Source organism: Gossypium hirsutum, chromosome D04, assembly GCF_007990345.1.
Source record: "Gossypium hirsutum isolate 1008001.06 chromosome D04, Gossypium_hirsutum_v2.1, whole genome shotgun sequence".
NCBI lineage: Eukaryota > Viridiplantae > Streptophyta > Magnoliopsida > Malvales > Malvaceae > Gossypium > Gossypium hirsutum.
In genome coordinates this window covers 45,380,767-45,395,549 of record NC_053440.1, presented here as the reverse complement: position 1 = coordinate 45,395,549, position 14,783 = coordinate 45,380,767, and the positions used below count along the sequence as shown (strand labels likewise).

The following is a 14,783-nucleotide window of genomic DNA, read 5'->3' as shown; positions in this document are numbered from 1 at the left end:
CGAGCACAAATATTTTACGTGGAAAAACCCCTCCGAAAATGATAAAAAACTACGAGCAAAGGTAATTTCACTAAAATGGAAAAACGAAAAGTACAAAAGGTGGAAATAAAACTAAACCCTGAAACCTGAAATAAAAACCCTCAAAATGTAAACACAAAATTCTCTGAAAGCTTGTAAAAGCTAATACCTAAATGTGTAATGAGTTATTTTTCGAAAGTAGGAAAATGGCCTATTTATAGGCTAAATTTGTGGGTCAACTAATATTAAAATAACCTACATTAATCAGAGTTTAAGTGGTAAACTAAAAACAGAGTTTAATTAGGAGAAGAAAAGCCGAAAAATACGAGGCATAACTCTACAAATCTCCACATTGACTCGTATTTTCAAAACACCTTCTTTGCCAAAGCCCACCTCGAGCTTATCTCGAACTATGCATGATATTAACTAAGTTGAAGTTGTGTTTAGAAGCTGAAAGTCTTCTAGTCTTCGACTTATGCGCTATCAAATCAAAACTGACCCAGGTCTGATTTCCACGAATGCAATGTCCTATCTTTTCAAAACCTGCATCTAAAAGAGAATCTCTCTTATACGAAACGGTCATGCCTTTTTCCCTCCTATGATCAAGTTGTCTCTGCTTCAAATGAGTCGACTTCGACTCCATAACAGATGAGGGGCATTTTGTTTCACCAGTCATCGTTGATCTTTCCAGAACACAAAGACTATCAATATTTTTACCTTTCATCAAAACGAGAGCCCCACGAGATACATTAATGTTGTTTGACTCGATGTCAATTTTACAATCCTTCGAGTCTAAATTTCCCAAGGAGATGAGATTTTTTCTTTAAGTCAAGCACATGTCTGACATTTGACAATGTCCTAATTGTCCCATCGTATATCCTAATCTGAACAGTATCAATACCGTTTACCTTACTAGGTGAACCATTTCTCATGCGCACAACTCTACCTTCAACTGAACTGTATATGGAGAACCAGCTCTTGTTGGGACACATGTGGAAAGAACACCTCGAATCCAGGATCCATTCGGATGTAAGCTCAGAGTTTTCACTTGTTGACAGCAACAAGAAATCATCACTCTCTTCATTGGCCAAATTAGCACCAACTAAATCTTCCTCGTTGCTCTCAACAACTTTTTTATTTCGCAGTTTGTAACAATCTGCCTTGATGTGACCTAACTTTTTACAATAGTAACATCTATTGTCTCGCTGCTTTGATGCTACCAAAACCGATGCTTGCCTATCTAACTTGCTATTCGAACCAAACTCATTGTTGAGTTTGTCTTTTCTCAACAGGTAACCCTTCACATCCTCAAATGAGAGGTTATCTCTATCATAAATCAATGTTTCCCTGAAAGACTTATATGAAGGGGTAAAGAGCATAATAATAGTATAGTCTGATATTCATTGTTAATTTAAACCTCAACATTCTTGAAATCATTCAAAAGGGTAATAAATTGACTAATGTGATCTCTAAGGTGCTCACCTTCATTCATGCAAAACATGTACAACTATTATTTCAGCACTAATCGGTTAGCCAGAGACTTTGTTGCGTAAAGGGTTTCTAACCTTGTCCATAAGGTGAATGTCATTTTCTCCATCAAAACCTCCTACAACACATTATTTGTTAGACCTAATTGAATCATGGATAGAGCCTTTTTATCTAACCTATCCCATTCTGATTTATCCATGTTTGTAAGCCTCTTCTCTATAAGGACCTTTTAAGATCGCATTGAATTAAAATTTTTGTCATCCGAACTTGTCACAGATTGAAATTTGTGATACCATCAAACTTATCAATATCAAACCTTATTGCTACCATCTCTGAACAAGTTAATTGCAAAAATCAAACTAGCTCTGATATCGATTTGTTGGGGATAAACCCGATTAAGCAACGAACAAGTAACATAACAAAGAAATTGAAAAGATCAAACACAAATATTTTACATGGAAAAACTCTTTCGAAGAGGATAAAAAACCACGAGTAAAGATAATTTAACTAAAATGGCAAAAACAAAGAGTACGACAGAAAAGAAAAACATTTTTGCAAGTGTAAAGACCATTATAAAATTTGATTAATAGTTTAGGGACATTTAGTGAAATAATTCATTTATCTATCTTTTCCATGTTTCCCTTTCTCTATGTAACACAAAAAAGAAAAGAAAAAATGAAGAGACTAGGGGTGAGTATTAAATCGAATCGAGTCGAATTGAGTGAAAAATTTTCAAGTTAATCAAGTTAACAAGTCCTATTTTATCATCCTAACTCAATTTGATTTTTTTTTTGAATCAAGTCGAGTGAAATGAAATTCGAGTCAAGTTGAATCGAGTGAAATTGTTTGAGTTAAATTAAAAAATTAAGCAACTCAAAATAAAATCTTGTTACAGTATAACTAATTCTATGTTAGAGCACATAAATTTAAAACCATATATATTTGAAAACTTTTTCTAAGCAAAATAAAAAATAATAATTTAGTATGATAAACTTGAATTATTAATTAACTTATTTAGGTTCCCAAAATTATTATTCTAGAAAATTTTAAAATTTTAGCTTTCTTTATATATTTTTAGAATTTTTTTAAATTTTTAGAATTTTTAAAAAAATATAAATATTGGAATTTTTATAAATATTTTGAAATTTAAAATTATTTTGAAAATTATTTTGAATTATTTTATAATTTTTGTTGAGAGATTGACCAATTTGCTCATTTTCAAACTTGATAGGGACCAAAAGAGTATTTACACTAACCTGTTATTTGAATTATCCGAGTTATTCAAATTGTAAAATTTAACTGAATTTGAACTCGAAACTCAAATTACTTATTCGAGTTGACTCAAATAATTCGAATAACTTGATTCAATTAACTCGAAATTCAATTTTTATTTTATTTTTTTTGAATTAACTCGAGTTTTACTCAACTCTAAAAGAGACAATTGTTGCTTGCTAAGGGAAGCACATCTACAATGTTTTTATGGATTCTATTTTTATATATGTTTATCGATTTGGTTTTGCACCATTTGCAATGGTCAAATTTGTAATTTGGCTCGTATGATCTTTTCCCCCTTCAACTTTTAAGTTTAATATTTAAAATATAAATACAATAAATATGTGTACGAGTGCATCCCACAGGTAGAAAATAATTTTAATTATATTTTATTATATCATATTGTGGGGCGTGCCTCGCATTTATAGAACTCTTTGTAGGCACTTAGAAAGACGATTGACAAGTAATCGAAGAAGGCCCAAAATAGTCTCGACGTCATGATAAGGAGCATCAGAAAGACTCGACAACATCTAAAACAATGTCACAATGAGGCGATTCTCGACGCCGCGACGTGGCAGCGTGTTCCCACAAATACCGAGTTTCTTCTCCTAGTTAAACTCTGTTATCTTTTTCCAATTAAACTATGGTTAATCTAGGAATATTTTAGTCATATTAAGACTTGAATATTAGTCTATTCAAAAAGTCTTTGTAACCTTATTTAGAGAGTTAACAAAATATCTCTTATATGAGATTTGATGAAGAGTTTTGGGGAGAGTTTTTGAGAAAACTTTGTATTCAGGTTTTGGGTTTTGATCATTTAGGTTATTTTCTTCATCTTGTACTCTTTGTTTATTTTCTCTTTAAGTGAAGTCTCCTTTTCCTGTGGTTTTTATCCTTTTTGGATGAGTTTTCCACGTAAAATTTGTGTTCGATCTTCTCAAATTTTTTTATTTATACGAGTCGATCCCCAAAAAATTGGTATTAGAGTCAGGTTCAGCTTTCGTAGATTGACTCATTTAGTGACATAACAATGAATTAGGATATCAAGAAGTTTAACAAGATCACAAATTTCAGTTTCTGGCAGTTTCGGATAATTACGGAGGTAGTTGATGTAGCCGAAGACAAGGGTGATGATTCATTGTTCTCCACATATAATTCATTTAAAGGTGGGGTTGTATCAGATGTGATGCTTGTGCCTGATTTAGAGAAAAATCTCATCCATTTTGGTTTTTAGGACTCAAATAGTCAGCAAAATGTTTGAGGCAAGGTTGGTCGTAGAGGGTTACAGTCAGGCGGACAGAGTTGATGTTTTCTCTCCTATTCGGGTATTACTGGCCTTTGTTGCATTATACAATTGTGATTTGAAGACCAGGAATCTTTTAGTTTCTGAATTCGAGCACGGTTTAGACTTGGTTGGAATTTTGCAAAATTCGAGTTAGGCTTGTAACAGGGCATGGAAAAAGGAGATGTGATAAATACGAGTCAAGGTGGAGATGTTTGGGGTGTGCCTCACATTTATCGAACAAGTTGCAAACACCTTAGACGAGATTCAATGAGCAACCAAAGAAGGGCCAAAATAGGCCTGATGCCAGGACGAGGAGGTCTATGACATTGGGATGACGTGACGGTATTTGGTAATGGACATGGAGACAATGTTGTGACGAGGAGAGCCAACACGTTATGATGATTCCTGATGTTACGCAGTCATGTTTTGTACAACTCAACATGACTTCTTCTCCCAATTGGACTCTGATTACTTCAGGGTTATTTTAGTTGTTTTAGCCCTTAGTATTGAGCTTATTTAAAGTGCCTTTGTAACCCTGATTTAAACATGCCAATCAACAAGGAATTTTCTCTAAGGGTGACAAAATGTAGTCGTATATGAGTTTTGGTAAGAGTTTCGTGGTAACTATGGAGAGAATTTTGTTCTCGAGTTAGGGTTTTGTTTTCGAGGTTTGGGTGTGTATGTTTAGTATTTAGGGTTATTTTCTCTATATAGTACTCTCGTTTCTTTACTCATTTAGTGAAAAACCAAAGTCTCTTTTACCTGTGATTTTTATCCTATTCGGAGGAGTTTTTCACATAAATATTTGTGTATTTAATCTTCTCTATTTTACTTGTTCGTTGTTTATACGGGTTGATCCTCAACAATTGTACTACTTATTGAAAGGGAAACATATAAAGGAGATAAAAAAGGATTATTTCACTAAATGTCTCTAAAATATTAATAAAATTTTCATTTAGTTTGTAAACATTAAAAAATTATTTTCTTAGCTTATTTTAAATAATTGATTTCAAGTTAACACATATGCTGATTTATTTATTTATTTTGTATATAATCTTAAACATATATCATAAATTTAACTTTTATAATTAATAAAATACAATACATTATTACGATTTAAAGTTTAAATAAATATCACATAAAATTTAATTTAAAATTAACTTTTTACCAGTCTATAAAAGTTACATATATATAAAAGTGAAAAACATAGACTGCAAGTGTGTTAGCTTAAAAAAATGACAAACACAGAAAAATATAAAAAATATTTTCCGTAAAAAATTTTTACATGTAAACAAACGGATCCTTAGCATGAAAATAACTTCTCCTTTTTCCTCTTTGTCTTTAGAATTTTGGATGTTAAACCCAATGATCTTGATTAGCCGGAGATGAACATTTGATTTATTGATTCGTAGTCGTTATTTTCGAAAACAATTTAAAATATTAAACTAGAATAAATATATAATCAAACTATTTATACTTATTTGGTTAAGTCTAATTTTTAAAATAAATTCTAATATATATTTAATTCATTAATGTTGGGTAATGAAGGTAGATAATACATTGTTGTTCTAAATATTAAAATTCAAATTTTTAAAAAAATATTGTTTTAAATATTTAGGTATTGGATAACAAATATTTGTAATGACTCTTGTATTCAATTTTATTGGTTGGATAATATTATTTAAGACAATATAAATATATAATAATTGTTTTCAAAGTGATTTAAAAATAACAATAAAATTAAATAGATAAATTCTCTAATTATATTTATTCATAATAAATAAATTATCAAAATAAAAATTTAAGTTGTTGTTAAGTTATATAATGTTTATAAAAATTATTAGAATTGATAGGATAATTAAATTAGAATTTTATTTTTCCTTTTTATAAAACTGGGTTGGGATTCATTTTTCACATATTTATTTCATGTTATTTGTCAATAATAATATATTAATATTATCTTAAATAATTTTTATTTGAATAAATTAAAAAATAATGATATAGATAAAATTATTTAAGTTAAATCAAATGGAAAATTTATTTAATTAAAGTTTTATTTGTTTAATTAATTAGTTATTTATTTAATGGATAATTAAAAATTAAAAATAAATAGAAAAAGTTGAGAAAGTCTCACTTGACGCAAATTAAGTTATGTAGCTTGTTCTATTATGTGACATATATAGAGAGGGTTAGTATTTGGTATATGGGCAATATATATATTTTTTTATTTCACTAATAATTTTAATATATTTTCATGTCTCTTTTTTCTATAAACTCACACTATCTGCTAATTATCAAAACCCACCACCACCACCACCACCATCACCACCATTCATCATCTTCATTTCAGCCTCTAACACCTTCACTACTATCATGATCTCATTCATGACAAACCCAACAATATCATTCCCTCAAAAAATGAACCTACATTCAAATCAATCAAGAATCCAAGTAAACAAAAAATAATAAACCCTAAAAAATCACAGAGAACCAAAGATTAGACAATGACTGATGATGGAGGAGCACATATCAGAAAATTGAGTTGATCTAATGGCCGGTGACGGAGATTCAATCTTGGATAGTCCAAAAGTTGGGGATTTTTTTGAGATGTTTTTGAAAGGAGGTCATGGTAGTGGTAAAGGTGTTTGTGGATGAAATGAAGATGATGGGTGGTGGCAGAGGGTTTTGATGGTTAGTCGATGGTATGAGTTTATGGGTTTTGGTTATAGGCAACGATGACTTTCAACTTCCTGTTTCTTTCTTCACTGCTAATCTGACTTCTTAATATGTTAAAAAAAATGGAGAAGTAGGAAAATAGAGGGAGAAGCAAAAGAGAATGAAAAAAAAAAGAAAAAAAATTAAATTACTCAAAATGAAAAAATTTGGGACCAATTGTATAATTTAACCTAAAATTTTTATTTGAAATGATGATTTAATGTGTCACGTTAGCTTATCGTTACACCGGTAATGACAATTAATAGCTCAATGACTAAAATGTTACAACACGGTAACGTTAGTGATGAAAATGTAACATTTCAAACATAAGTGACTAAAATGTAACTCAAGGTAAACAAAAGTGACAATGGGTAGTTTACCTTTATTTTTATAATATAATTTTTATTTATAATTTAGTATAAACATATTTTATATTTATATTTTATTATTTAATTTAAATTTAATTTGTAAAATGTTTTGATGTTTTATTATATATATTTTAATTTAATGTCACTAATAGTCATTTTCTATTCTCATTTCATTGTCACTATTGTATTTGAATCTAAATGCATATTTTACCACTAATTTTAATTTCATCGCTACAATAACCAATAACTAATCTTATCAACACTGTTGTTTTTAACCTCACCGGATCAAACTCACCTCCCATCCAAAGAAATGCTTAGTTTACATCTCAAAACACTTTCCTATCATCAATGATGGACAAAGAGGTGCAAGTTTTGGAGAGATCCGCGATGGGCGAGCACAACAGATAACTTAGGGATCAAATAAATAGTATAAATTTTAATAGTTGTTGTAGTGTTAACGTGGTGTGTGCAAATGAAAAAGAATATCTTTTCATATATTTTTAATTTGTTTTATAATTTTTATGCTATTTATAATATTTTATAAATTCTATTAATATTTTTAAACATATTTTCATAATTATTTTTTGCATTAGCAGTTTTCGCCAAGTAACACTTTCAAAGATTTTATTGACCTTTTAGCCTTACTTTTTTGTACATTACAAATTGGGGCGGAAGAGTTACAGAGGGCTTGAAACTGGTGCCAACATGGAGCTGCTCCACCACTTGTTCCATTCAACCGTAGGCCGTATTTCTTTTCTTTTTTTGAAAATTAAAAGGTTAGTCTCTGTCACAATTTGGTTTTCATATTTGGCAAAATTGAAATGTTAATTCAAAGTTAAATTTTGTGATTGATTTGTGAAATTTATAAATAAAAATTAAAACTTACAATTCAGTAATTTATATTAAATAATTAGCAAATATAAGTAATTTAATTTAATTTACTTATTGAAAACTAAACTTTGTTTTTATAAAGGTTAAATTATGCTATTAGTCCTTACACTTATTTAGAATTTGGATTTAGTTCTTGTATTTTAAAAATTTTATATATATATTTTTTAATTTTTAGTTGAATTTTTATCAGAATTTATTAACTTTCCATTCTATGCAATATTACAAGGACAGTTACTCTAATCAATATGTTAAATTAATAAATTTTAAAAAGAGACAAATTTTGAACCTTTAATAAAGTATAAGATCAAAACCATTGCAATTAGAAATTAAAGTTTTTAATTTAGAATTAAAATTATTTTTATTTTATTCACCAAAGAGAATATTTTTATTTTGGTACCCTTTTGATTTGCCGCTAGTCTGCTGGGCCCGACATCCAAATTCCAACGCCTTTGTCCTGCGGCTTCTCCTTTAATTTGAGTAACGTCGTTAACGATACAACACATTAAGCAACTAAATTCCGTTAAAGATGTAATGGAAAGCGTATAAACCACGCGCTTATGCCGTTGAGTCTTCCACGCTTTCCTTCCCCTTTTATCATTTCTCTCACTCTTCCCCATTTTTCACCTTTAAACACTTTCTCTCCCTTTCCCTCTTCCTCTCTCAAATTCTAGGGTTTATTTATTTATTTAATTTCTCTGATTTCTCAATCTCCACGTTTTAATTTCTTGAAATCTTTTTGGATTTCTTTTCGATGGAATCGATTAGATCGCCCTATTGGTGCTACAGATGTAATCGATTCATCCGGATCCGGGTTCGATCTCCCCATGATTCGCTCAACTGCCCCGACTGTGGCGGAGGATTCATCGAAGAAATTGAAACACCCTCGCGATCTCCCATCCACCACCGTTTCCCTGTCGCTGCCATGTATTCCGACACGCCAAGCCCTGCGCTCAGCCCAAGCCCCACCGCCACTCCTCATTTTCGCCGAACTCGTCGGAACGCTGGCGATCGCTCCCCTTTCAATCCCGTTGTGGTCCTCCGTGGACCCACCTCCGAATCCGACGGCATAGTTACCGAAAGAGGGAACAGAAATTTCGAGCTTTATTACGATGATGGCTCTGGCTCGGGTCTTCGTCCCTTACCTGCTAGCATGTCGGAGTTTTTAATGGGTTCGGGTTTTGATCGGCTTCTTGATCAGTTATCTCAATTAGAAGCAAACGGAGTTGGCCGTTTTGAGCAACCGCCTGCTTCGAAAGCGGCAATTGAATCAATGCCTGTGATTAAGATCCTAGGGAGCCACGTAAGGTCGGAATCTCACTGTGCAGTTTGTAAGGAGCCTTTCGAGCTGGACTCCGAAGCACGGGAAATGCCTTGTAAGCATATTTACCATTCGGATTGCATTTTACCTTGGCTTTCTATTCGAAACTCTTGTCCTGTTTGTCGCCATGAATTGCCAACAGAAAATAATGGAAATAACTTAGTGGAAAACGAGGCTGTTAGAGATGAAGAAGCTGTGGGATTAACCATATGGAGGTTACCGGGAGGTGGCTTTGCAGTGGGGAGGTTTACTGGAGGGACGAGAGCAGCGGAGAGGGAGTTTCCACTAGTGTTCACTGAGATGGATGGTGGGTTTAATAATGCGGGTGCTGCTCCTAGAAGAATTTCGTGGGCGCCTCGTGGGAGAAGGTCACAAGAGAGTAGAGGTTTAGGGCGTGTTTTTCGGAGTTTTGTTTCTTTCTTTGGGAGGTTTAGGAGTTCGCCACGTTCAGGTTCAGATTCTGGATTTACAAGGAGAAGTAGATCGAGTTCAGTGTTCGGTAGATCATCGAGAAGGGATAGCGACTGGGATTTCGAGGATTGAGTGATGGTCGAATGTATCTTTTGTTCATTTTGATGTTAGCCTTCCTGTCCCATTTACTCTGATACTACAATATTGCAGTTTTCCTAAGGAAGGGAATGTTTGTAGATTGTATGATTTTAATTGGATGTAAATAACAACACTTTTGGTGAAGGAGTGGAGCATTAGTCGAGTTTAGTTTCTGCCGAAAGAGAAAGAGGCTTTGATGAGTCATAATATGCATCAATGTGGCTGAAGAAGAAGAAGAAGAGAAGGAGAAAGTTTTGTGGCTAGTTTGGCCACTTAGTGGTTGCTGAGGTACTAATCCTCGCATATAAATTTATGTTAGGCCGCCTAAAAATGTTCAATTAGTAAGTTTTGTCACGATAAGTTATGCTGTTCTCTCTTGCTTACATGTATTTATTATCAGAAATTTGTTGTTTATTTGTAGTTCTTAAATCAAATTGAGTCCTATATGTTGCTTTTATGGGTTTACTTGACTGGAAGCCAATCTTCCTGCTACCATTGGGCTACTTGTTTTATATTTTGTTTGAATTACTTAACCATGTGGATTCTTAAATATTTTAAAGTTCCATTCAATTATTCATTATTGTACATAAATGTGATGTTGCACCAGTTGGGCCATGATCATTAATGTAGGTGTGGATAGAGACTTGTAGAAGTCCAATGTATTTGTTGGTTGGACAGATTGGATACTATCTTTACCTTGTTAAACTGTTATTATTTACGCTGATAAAATGGGAAGGGGGTCCTATTGGCCTTCGATTCCATTTAATCCCTTATTTCAACATGAAGGCTTTAACTTGTGAAATTAATTGTTATTAAAGAACAGTCTGCTTTAGAAATATGTTTTCTAGATAGACAGGGCTGCTTATGAATCTGATAGTATGCATTGTGTTTACTTGTTTGCTTAAATTCTTTTCCCCTGCTCTTCCGCTTCGTTTTTGGTTGGTGAGAGCATTCCCCACCCGTATCCAAATAAACCCTTCTTCATGGGATGCGAGTCTGAAAAGGTAAAAACCATGCATGGTATTTGTAGAGGGTTCTTTTGGTAAGGCACAGAGACATTACAATCTATCAGAATGAGAAATCGTGGAGAGATGGTAGAGAGGAAGATCAGAGTAGATTCTGGAAAACAAGTGCAGTGATTGTTGAAAGAAAGTCGCAGAGAATTTTAGAGTGTTAAGTTTTGTCTAAAGATAGAATTATAAGTCTCCCAATGAAACTTTGGATCCTTTGTTTATAGCCTTGCTAAAGAACGACCACGAAACAAGTGGCATATTTTATAAGACATGGGAGAGATGTGGGTTAATTCAGAAGAGAGTGAATCTCATTCATGTTACTTATAGTGAGTAATGGGAGAGAAATTATGAAGGTAGTGAATATAATGGTAGTTTTGTGGAAGTTACACTCATGTAATTCATTTTGGCAATGAGTATGCTATTTGCAAATTTAAGCATAAGTATATAATTTTGATCAACAAGGAGAGGGATCAACAAGGAGAGGGAGGAAAAACATTTGTACTTTGGCGAAATATTGAGAAGTAGCATTCTTAATAGTATTTGTACTTGAGCCTCAAATCATGCTTTCCAAGACATTCAAACAGTGAAATAAACTTAGAATCTTGTTAACCTTCTTAAAGCTTAGCTCTACAACCTTTTGATAATATTTTTTGACACTACTTTTGACAGAAATGTTAATAACAAAAAATGAGTATTTACATTTTGCTTCTAGCATGATTTTTTTATAATAAAAAAATTCTCATACATAAAAATAATGAGACATAATGTGAGAATACATTAAAAGTAAGTTGCATGTAATCATATAATGACATACTACAAAATGAATGCAAAACAATGTAATATTACTACCATGCAAAGCATTTTAGTGGAAACTTAAGCAGTTCTAAGCCAGAGCAAGAGTGTACATAAACTAGCAGTATCTGAGCAAGTTGTATGCTCTAGTGTCACGGGGCTAGACCTTTCGTCTCGCAATCCGTGTGGCCTTAGGCGATCTGTTCGTCCCAAACTCGCCTAAGTCAGCCTTTACGCCCAAAAGTGAGGATTCTTTAGAACTCCTCCAAGGCACCAATTTGTATAGCGGAAGCGATTGTGCCAAAAAAAGCTACAAGTGAACAACAGAAAGCCAAAGAAAGAATACACACAAAGTGTTTGAGTAAATGCTCAAGAATTCTATTACTCTTAAGAAATCAACTTACAATGGATGAGTACAAATGAGGGGAGGTTCTCTATTTATAGTTGAGCTCCCCCAAAATCGACGGTCAAGATACATTTACATCGACGGACGAGATCCACTATTTCCCTTGATTTTAGGGATTTACAAGATTTGCCATATCAAATCAAATCTAATCTTTACAAGATATGATTCTCTCTATCTTCTAAGATTAGTTACTAAAATTAGCCTAAGTTGCCATGTCTTCATCATCGGGCCAACCAGGCTTCAATCTGACAGGCTTCTTCAATAGTTCTCTGAATCGGGCCAGTTCTCGTGGGCTAAATGTTCCCCATCTAATCGATAGACCTCCATGGGGCGTTTCTTGTGCCATGGTCACGGGCTTTGCACTTTGGCCCGTGACACTAGCGGCAGGTAATCAAATGAGATGCAAACTAGTATATATGACACAACTTGTGCATGTAAATACATAGTTAATATTAAAAGTAAATTAAAATTGAATTTATGTATGTGTTAATCATTAGCATATATGTAATATAAGCATATTTATTCACAAAAAGCATTAATATATATTAACTAACTCTATTGTTGGATAGAAATTTTATAATGTAATATATATGGATATAAAAACATTACTAATGAAAACTATATTTAAGATGCATTAAAGAAATGTTAGAGGCTATATTGGGATCGCGAACATTAACTAGCACCATGTCTTCCTTATTATAGAAGGGGATAATTGACAATGCAACTTAGTAAATGTATTAATCACTTTTGAGATATTTTATTTAATTATATGATATATGAAAATAAAAAATCAGATAAATATTATAATTGAGTTTTTTTAATTCGTGTATCTAATTGATTCAAGAATAAAATAACATGCAAGGGAAAGGCTATCAAGCTCCTAGAGCAACCAATTATTATGGCAATCATAAAAAAGATGATTTTTACAAGAATTCCTAAAAAGAAAAGGATTAAACATGCAAATATTCAATTGATGAAAATAACGATTAGTGATTGGTAAATGTCCTTACTAGTAGTGAATTTATTTTAAAAGGAACTCAATTGCCAATTTTTTCATTCAATAAAATCTCACCTCTCTGTCTTAGTTTAATCCAAATAAGAAAATTAATTGATTAACCCTACTTAATTAAATTAAGCTAAATTAATTATTGTTCAATAGGTTCTCCTCTTGGTCTCACCTATCTAAAATTTCCCTTAGAGTCGTCAATTCTAAGTTTTACTATTTATTTAATTTAGTCATTAAACATAAAATTCATATTCTAGCATTTCAATCAACCAATCACCCAAGCAATTTATCACCTACCCATTATGCAATTAAACAAATAATTCAATTTCAAGCAATAAGAACAAAGCACAAGGACAGAATTGCAAAAGTTGAGATATCCTTAAAAATTGTGAAGAAACTTCTTGATTCGATGGAAAGAATGTTTCAATCCATAAAATAATTGAAAGCCCAAATGCAAAATTCTTCAATTGAACAGTAAAAACAAATTAATTGCAAAGAAAGTTGTAGAAAATAAACTAACTTAGAAATAATCTCTTTTCTAATCTAGCCCTAAAATTACCAATAGCAAAATGAACTAACTTAAAATTAAACTAACAATTCTTAACTTTCTAACCCTTTTACAATAGTTAAACAATGTATTTATAGGCAAAGTTGTTTTAATTCCTCAATATCCTCGATAAAAAAACTCATATAAGACAACTTTAACCCAAAATGTCTTCATGTTGCCCTATTGAAATTGGCTGTGTCAGGCTCGATGTTGTGACATTACAGTATCAATATCGCGACATTTAACTAAAGCAACTTTAGGTCACGACTGTGGTAGGTGGATGCCATAACTTTGCTCGGCTTCCTTGCATCCAAGTTCCGTGCCAATGTCACGACATTACAAGGTCAATGTAGCGACCCTGGTCACAGAGAGCTCCATGTCGTGACTTTGAAGGCTGGAATGCGGCAACTTTGTGTTGGATCGAGGGTGGCTTCTTAAGCGGTGAAAAATAGGGAATGTCGCAACATACATATGTGCTGCTGCAACTTTAGGCAAAGAAGAATCTAGGTTGCATCATTGATTTTGTAACACCTTCACCCGGTTTGGTCGCCGGACCGAAGTAACAAGATGCTACAACAACTATTGGAACTTATACACATGCAAACTACTACAATTAACATTTAGAGATGAGTTCATGACTAATTAAACATTTAATTGACAATAGAAATAGATTTATCCATAATAAGGGCCATTTTTTAAATTTTCGAAAAACAACAAAAGTATCGATACTAAACAAGCAGGTATCGATATTTTGGTCTCAAGACATTTTTCATGCTCAAAACATATTCCTACTCAACATACAATTAATGTCTAATTTAACTGAACCTACTAACATAGTTTAACCATTTGTCATGCCAGATCAATACATTATTATCAACCTCAATCTCAAACATCGAAACGTCTATAAGCAAAGTCCAAAAGCAACATCAACATTCCATAAGTCCAATCCCAAAATAGTAACAATAAAATAATGGTAATAACTAAAGTTATAACTCTAACCCACATCGCCTTTATTCAAAGTGTCCAAAAATTATAAAACCACCTACTCGAAAATTATTGCCTTACTTGGATTACTTCCTTGCTGCCCCACTCACACCGAAAGAGCTACCTATCTA

General features: G+C 32.5%; 1 protein-coding gene across 1 annotated transcript; it reads left to right on the top strand.

The window, feature by feature from the left end:
• Positions 1 to 8,544: 8,544 nt before the first annotated feature.
• On the top strand, positions 8,545 to 10,361 carry LOC107899318 (probable E3 ubiquitin-protein ligase RHC2A). The gene has a single exon (XM_016825000.2). The coding sequence runs from the start codon at positions 8,789 to 8,791 to the stop codon at positions 9,896 to 9,898; it is 1,110 nt and encodes a 369-aa protein (XP_016680489.2). The 5' UTR covers positions 8,545 to 8,788; the 3' UTR covers positions 9,899 to 10,361.
• The last annotated feature ends 4,422 nt before the right edge of the window (positions 10,362 to 14,783 follow it).